Source organism: Microtus oregoni, unplaced genomic scaffold (genome assembly GCF_018167655.1).
Source record: "Microtus oregoni isolate MIOR12 unplaced genomic scaffold, Mior012 000014F_ref0000157, whole genome shotgun sequence".
Lineage (NCBI taxonomy): Eukaryota > Metazoa > Chordata > Mammalia > Rodentia > Cricetidae > Microtus > Microtus oregoni.
In genome coordinates, this window is record NW_024543073.1 from 45330001 (window position 1) to 45337774 (window position 7774).

At 46.7% G+C, this 7774-nt stretch overlaps 1 protein-coding gene across 4 annotated transcripts in view; it reads left to right on the forward strand.

The window, feature by feature from the left end:
• The window catches only part of Slc10a7 (solute carrier family 10 member 7), a 225644-nt gene extending 222253 nt beyond the window's left edge, over window positions 1-3391 (forward strand). For all 4 annotated transcript variants that reach the window (XM_041663234.1, XM_041663232.1, XM_041663235.1 and 1 more), the window contains one exon: window positions 1064-3391. In XM_041663234.1, coding sequence (XP_041519168.1) covers window positions 1064-1113 — 50 coding nt within the window. In that variant the 3' untranslated portion in view covers window positions 1114-3391. The remainder of the gene's footprint in view (window positions 1-1063) is intronic.
• The last annotated feature ends 4383 nt before the right edge of the window (window positions 3392-7774 follow it).

Sequence of the window (7774 nt, forward strand, 5' to 3'; positions counted from 1 at the left end):
AGGCCTAAATCCTTCAGTGAGACTGATCTCAAAATAAAGGACTAGGGTGTAGCTTAGTGAGTGAGCATTTACCTAATATACATGAGGCCCTAGATTCAATACTCGGTACTTTAAAAAAAGAAGGAGGAACAGAAGAAGGAAAAGAAGAAGAAGAAAGAAGAAGAAGAAGAAAAAGAAGAAGACGACGACGAAGAAGAAGAAGAAGAAGAAGAAGAAGAAGAAGAAGAAGAAAAAGAAGGCTCTTTGCAATAATATTTCAGTCACAGTAAACACAAAATTAACTGCATGAGTTTTCTTCCAAATGACTAAAATTTTTGACACTTAATTGGACCATGCTGTTCATTTTCCTGTTAGCAATAGCTAACTTAGAATAATCTAAAAGCCTTGAATATTTACCTAGTAAAATGAATACTAAGAATCTTTCCTCAGGGAACCATGACTACGTTTGTTCTGCAGATAATGCTAATGAGACCCAGACTATTTTCCTAGTGCAGCACAGAAGGATAGAAATAGCCAAGCCAGGCTCCGGGAGCTGATAGTCAGCTGGCCAGCAAGCTGGCAGCTAAGTCTGTTTCTAGGTGTACAATTGGTTATATAGAACATCTGAGTAAGTGTGCCAGTCCGCATTCTGTTGCTATAACAAATATCCAAGACTTACAAAGAAGGACGTTTATGTTAGCCCCTTGTTTTGGAAGCCTCAGTCCACAATCAGTTGTTCTCTTGATTTGGGGTCTGTGAGAGCAATGCAGAGAATAAAGCCCCTTCCCTTCATTGCTGGGAACAGAGGTGGGGGCCAAGGTCCTATCCAAGGCCCTATATTCCCCTTTGACCTGAATGTCTCCCACTAGGCCCCTTCTCTTTAAAGTCCTGCCATCTTCCAGTCATGGTATAGTACCACTCTGGGGACCAAGCCTTGAACACATGGACCTACTGGGGACATTCCAGATGAAACTGCTATCAGTAGCCTCTTCCTTCCAGTAGCATACGTTGTTATCTGGTGTGAGCTGATACTTCCCTTGTTCATGGAGACTCTCCAAGTCTGAACCGTTTCCGTGTCTTGCAGGGAGTGAAGTTGACAAGGCCGACAGTCTGACCCAGGAGGCGCCGTCCTGAAGACCGTGGTGTATATATGTACAGGGCTGTACACGCAGGCCGTTCTGAACCCTTGTCCATGTGAATGTTGCTTTGATGCCTATTTTATTTTTTTACAGAAAAAAATATGGTATACCTGTTTAAGTGCCTTAAAATGTTTTTGATACGATCATTGTTTTCAAAACATATTTTGCTGGTGACTGTCAAGGGTGAACAGTATTTTGGATTAATTTTTTTTTTCTTAATGCAAAAAAAAGTTGTGGTAAGGGACAAAAAGCTAACAGGTTTTCTTTGTGCTGCCTTTCGGGTACCTCTCTGTAATAGTTGTTACTGTAGCATTTGAAATGAGGTCACGCCATCCCACAACCATCCATTGGGTGACAGGGACAGATACCCAAGTCTCTTTTGCACACTTTGTCTCACTGTGTGGTTCTTTGTTCCTGCATCTGTGACACGCTTCTTCCTTATCCACTCAACAGGGGTCATATCACGCCAAGCTGGGAAGCATAAGGTGCCTCATTCCTTGGCATCCTCTTTTCTCCGCATCCCTTCAATTAGTCCCCGCCCACTCCGGAAGCTCTTGAGTCCCATCACAAGGGTGTGGAGAAATAGCTTAAATTTATTATGAGCCACTTCAAAAGAAGGCCTGATGTGAGTCCTGAGGTAAACACGGAGTGTGGCGAGGTTCTCAATCCTATCAGCATGCTTTCCCTCTCTTCCACAACCCCTTTGTCTCATTTCCACACCTGCACCCTCACACACGAACATCAGTCAGTTGGAGAGTCGCAGCAGTGAACAGTGGGTTGTGTTCACGTTCCACAGCTAGGACCAAGCACTTCCGCTACACACCTCCAGATTGCTCCTGTTGGCAAGCCGCAGCCTGCCCCACCCTTTCATCCCGTGCACTGAAGACGTCGGAGACAATTCATGAATGAGAGTGTCCTTCACTTGCTCGACAGGTGTTGGCAACGTCTTCTAAGACATCAAATCATTGCCCTTAGGTGTCAAAGGAAACATAAGGTCATGGGTGTGGGCATATGTTACATGTCCACGCTGCCTAGTCAGGTGGAAAGAGGGCCCAGCCCAGGAGGCGCAAGACTGTCCATTAACCAAGTTCTCAGACAGAACTAGTCCTGGAACTGGGCATGAGCTTTCAGAGGAGGGTCTGATTCTGCCTTCAGTGGCCAGAAGACCTGGAGCTGGACCCAAGTGAAAACAAAGCAGTGCACCGGATGGTGGGAGCGCCTTGCCTGTGTTTCCTTAGTGCTTCATTGACCTAGCAGAAAATGGGCATCATGGCTCTCACCAAGGCCCTGCTGTGCTAAGCAGCCGCCTTTCTTGTCGGTAGTGGTGGCTGTAGCCCCACAACGAAGCAATCATTCCTCTAGAATTCAGTGCTGGGCCTGTTGGCGGGGCTAGTTTACATCATGGTTAGCATGGTCAGCACCGTGTGCCGGTGTCGGGGCCTCCTAACTCACACCAGAGCTCCACCCCTGTGCCAGGCCTTGCAAAGACCCATGCTGAACCAGCTGTGGGGACACTGCTGGGAGGAGCTGGCAGTGACTCCGCTTACGTGGAGCAGAAAGGTTTTCAAGTCTGGTCCCTACAGCTTCCTGTCTGTCTGCCAGAGCTGTAGTGAGAACCCTCCCATGTCATGTGAACACTGGTGTCCCCTTCAACCTCTCTACCTCTCTAACCCTGCAGTAGGCGTGGCTGTGGGATAAAGTTCAGCTGAAAATGCTAGGAGAACATTTTGTCTTTTGTTTTAAGATTTTAAAAATGTGTTTTGTCTTCCAGTAATCTGCTTTATATCCTAAGTTTTTGTGGCTTTAGTAACATGTCTGTGACTACTTCACTTTTTACACAAATTGGATAACACATTTTTTCCATGGTGAACAAAAAATAGAATCAAAATTTATTTTAATTTGTGCTCGTTAGGATTTAGTTAGCAGCTGAAATATTGTCCTGTGTCTATGCGCTGTCACTCTCTGTCTGTCCAAATGGATTTATAAAGGAATACATTAGATTATATTTATGTTTACTCATTCTTCCACCTGGAATTTTTTTAACAGCTGAAATTTTAAAGAATGGTAATGCAGTCTCTACACGTGTTCCAGGTTTTAAGATTTTATGGATTTTTAAAGTCCTTCCCTTTTCTGTTTTTAACATCTCTGGTTGACACTCAGTGTCTATGCTAAATACCAAATTTTTTCAAGGAGATGGCTGAGTAATGAAGTGGGTTATTTATAATAAGTGGAAAATAAAGAAATAATTCTATGATTAAACAATTCTATGATTACTTGAGGAATCCCCGGAATATTTGTGACTCATTTTTACCTGGTTCCGATTCACTCCCGCTGCTTCCCGGTGACTCTCACTGCTTCCTGGTGGCTCCCACTGCTTCCCAATGACTCCCTCTGCTTCCTGATATCCTCCCTCTGCTTCCCAATGACTCCCTCTGCTTCCTGATATCCTCCCTCTGCTTCCCAATGACTCCCTCTGCTTCCTGATATCCTCCCTCTGCTTCCCAATGACTCCCTCCACTTCCCAATGGCTCCGTCTGCTCCCCATGACTCCCTCTGTTCCCCATGACTCCCTCTGCTTCACAATGCCCTCCTGCTGCTTTCCAAGGGTTTCTTGGATTCACTTTGGCTTAATGCAGCCCAAGATGTAGGTAGACAGACATGTCAAAGTCCTTCCAGACACCCATGTCCACACCAGCTCCACCCCACCATGCCAAAGGAAAAAAAAAACATTTTTAATACATTGTCTATGCATCAGAGTTAATGAACAAAATGGAAACACTTGCAGCAGAGTGACAAGACTGGGATGCTGTGGGTGTGGGCTCCCCCTCCCCTGCCGTTCTGTTGATGAAAAGGGCGATGCTCCAGCAAGCTTTCCCCAAGCCCGGGCATCCTTGGTGAGCACATTGCCTTCACGGATGTCAGATGTTTGTGTTCTTGGGTTCCATCTTACCTCTGGAAGTCTAATGGAGATGTCACTTCTTCCAGGGGGCTTTCCTGGGTTCCCAGTTAGTGCTAGTTTCCCAGAAGCCAATGCTGTTCCATCTGCCAGTTGATATTTCTGTCTCGTCCAGGCACACACATGCACGGCGCACACATGTGTTGCTCAGAGCCAAGAGTTGGGGGAAACACCCTCACCAATTAAAGCTACACAAGTCATGCTGATCTGACTCAATGAGTATTTATATACATTTAAAAAGAAAGGTCTTTTTTACTGAATTCTGGTATGCTAGAAAACTGGATAAACGTTAGCATCATTCTTATCCTCAATTTGTAGACAATAAACAAAAGTTCTCCTAAGGCTTTGTATTTTTCACAGTTCCTACAATGTAGAGACATTTTCTCAACTAAGTAAAAATCCTGACATACCCCAGAGGACCTATCTGTTGAACCACTCAGTGCAGGTTACTATCTCAGGACAGGTAGGTACTGAATGTCGTCAAATGACTGAGCCTGATCGAAGTGGCCAGCTAGTAAAGCAGGTCCCTGCAGTGTGGTCTCCTCACACACGGGAACTTGGCTCCCTGCTTTCTTTTATGGAATTCTGAACATGATGGATATTTGGGGATACGCAAGCTTAAATGGCAGCCATCAGTGGCCCTGTCCCCCACCACTGTCTCTTGGGATTCCCAGTGACCACCCTCCCCATCGCCACACGCTGGTCCAGTCCACCCACACTTAGCTGTCTCAATTGCATTCTCTGACTGCTTGGATGTGCCTCAGGGCCTCCTTGTAACCAGGGTTACCAGCCCTTGACTGCGGTGTGACCCCACAGAAGCTGCAGTCTTCCCATCTTCCCTTGCTCACACTAGTCCCCACTCCTGATCTTGCAACGGAGTGAATCAGTGTGAGGACCCTATGTGCAGGACAAACGTGTCCTGAGAAGGCACAAGAGGAAGGTATTAGCGTTTCTTCCAAATGCTCCAGAAAAAAACAGAAAGAAAAGAAATGAGAGAAGACTGTCAATGGGCGGGCCATAGTAGACAAAATTAAAAAAATAAAAAGATGATAGACTTAGTTCAAAATATTGAGCCAGCGCTAGAGAGATGATACAGAGGATGGGAGCGCTGGCTGCTCTTCCAGAGGTCCTGAGCTCAATTCCCAGGAACCGCATGGTGGCTCACAGCCATCTGTAATGAGATATGATGCCCTCTTCTGGCATGCAGGCACACATAATAAAAATAAATCTTTAAAAGAATATATTGAGCCAGCTCAATGGCTCAACAGGTCAAGGCCAATCTGATGACCTAAGTTCGATTCCTATGACCCACATGATAGAAGGAAAGATCTGACTCCTGCAGGTTGTCCTCTGCCCTCCACACGTGCCTGGTTCACTCACACGCAGCGTACACTCACTAAAATGATGTAATAAAAGTTTGAGGAGTCAGGGATGCACACTTCCACGAGCTACTATTTTCCGGCCTAGGAGATGGGCAAAAGTCTTAACATTTTAAAGTTTTCAGAAAGTAGCAGGGTTGGGGGGGGGGGGGGCATCTCTGCCTTGTTAGTGGAAGCATAAATGAACTAAAATTTATGGAGAGTTATCTAGTGTCCTTCCAACTAGTTCTCTTACTTCTTGAGTCTGGCCTACAGAAGAGTCTATGGACAAGAATATTTCCAGAGCCTTGATAGGACAAAGGACCACCAAGCCATCCAAAGCAGTGTTTTTAATGGAGCCCTGAGAAAGAACAAGGCTGCACATGTGGTGCACACCTGGAGTCTACTACACACACACACACACACACACACACACACACACACACACGAGGCAAGGAGGACTGGCGTTCAGGGTCGTCCTTGGCTACATTGTAAGCTCAGCCAAGGCTACAAGGCCCTGCATTCACTGAATAGAAAGGGGTGCCGGGTGGAGAAGAAGGAAAGACAGACATTTTCTTGTAACAATGTATTTGGGTTAAGGGAATGTAAATGTTAAGGGTAGTGACACTTTTAACTCTACTCTTAAAAATCCCATGATGTCACTAACCCAGGATGTGTGTGTAGGGACGCTGTTTGCTCCATTAAAGCACAGGTTTGGCTGGAGCATTACAGCTGAGCTTCGTGTGGCTCTTCCTGGTGCCTGGAATGGTGGCAAGGACTCTGTGCACGTTGTCTTGGTAAACTCTCGCAGCAGTGCTATGAGATAGGTGAACGTATCCCCATTTTCCAGATGAGAACATTGAGACGCTGTCTAAGTGGCTAAGGCCACAGAGCTAACAGATGGCAGCATTTTAACCAAACTAGCCTAACCTTGGCAGTTGGAGCTCCAGGAAGCAGACATGTGGAGCAGGTGTGTCAGTTTTCATATTACTTTAGCCACACTTTGGAGGGGTTAGAATTCGCATGCAATACAAGCGGGGACTTCTGCTGTTTCTTGAGGGAATGCCTAACTCACCTCAGCCATGGCACACTGGTCAAGCAAAGCCTGTTTAAGTTAAGAAAGATGAGGTCTCTAACTAGCCAGGACCAGTGAGATAACGGGGATTCTACTATAAAATAAACTGGGGGTGGGGGTGGGTTTGGTCTGGCTAGGGAAATAGAGCTGAGGAGTCCCAGAAATGAGAGGAAGACAAAGAAGGGTGATAAAGGACAAGAGCTCACAACGTGACCCAGACTGAAATGCATGGGAGAGCTAGAGCTGTGGACCACCCATGGGACATGCATGCGCACGAGGACTTGGTTCCCGTTCTGCTCCAACAAAGAGACAGACAAAGGGGATTGGAGGGGGAAGGAAGGGAGAAAAGGAAAAGGAGGGAGAGAAGCCAGCACTCAGTGAATCAATGAGAAGTGGCAGGGTGGCCCAGAGTCTCTAAATAGACACTTAAGAGCGTCCTCAAGTGAGTCCCCTCAAGTTCTGGGGAGCATCACCCTGACTGGGCTGTGCCATTCCATGAAATAGGGTTCAGGGCTGAGGAAGAGGGGGAAGCAAGCCAAGCATTACCAGCCAGTCACCTGTTTCCTGATGGTGAACACAATGTGAGCAGCCTCTGACGTCCCCAGCACGATGCCGTCCCCAGCATGACAGACTAGCCCTCAAACTGGGAGCCACAGTAAATCCTCCCTTCAGTTGCTTTTGTCCGGTATTTTGTTTCAGCTATGAAGAAACAACACGGCCGGTTGCTAAGGGATCTTGTTCTCTTCATGTGTGTAAAGGTTAAAATTCTCAGAAGGCAGAAGTTCCAAGAGAGTCAAAGGCATGCCATGTACACCAGCCCTTAGAGACCATTGGCAGAAGATGCTAGCATGCTGAGGAAACCAATCCTTTCCATGTTAGTGGTTCTTCCAAGCTTGAAACCCCCAACCACATGGACCCTGCTCACTAGACATTCCAGACTCTGTGTCCCTAAGATCCTGGAGAGTTGCTGTCAGTGTGGTCACATGTGCTGGCTTGCCAATGGGGCTAGAACCTTTTCTGTATTGTTGCCACCACGATGTCCAGGCCTATCATTATTGTCTCATGTGGGGCACATTCTGACAAGATCTGATACCCCGGCAGCTGTCCTGTGTCCTCTAAAAGGTCCCTGTACACTCTGAAGTTCCAGCAGAGTCCCCACCGTGGCTCACAAAGCCAGAGTGAGAACTGTAGGGATTGCAGGTTTGTCAGGGGGCTGGGGTGAGGAAGTCCCGACAACCTTTGTCACAGTGTCCGGCACTTGCTAAGA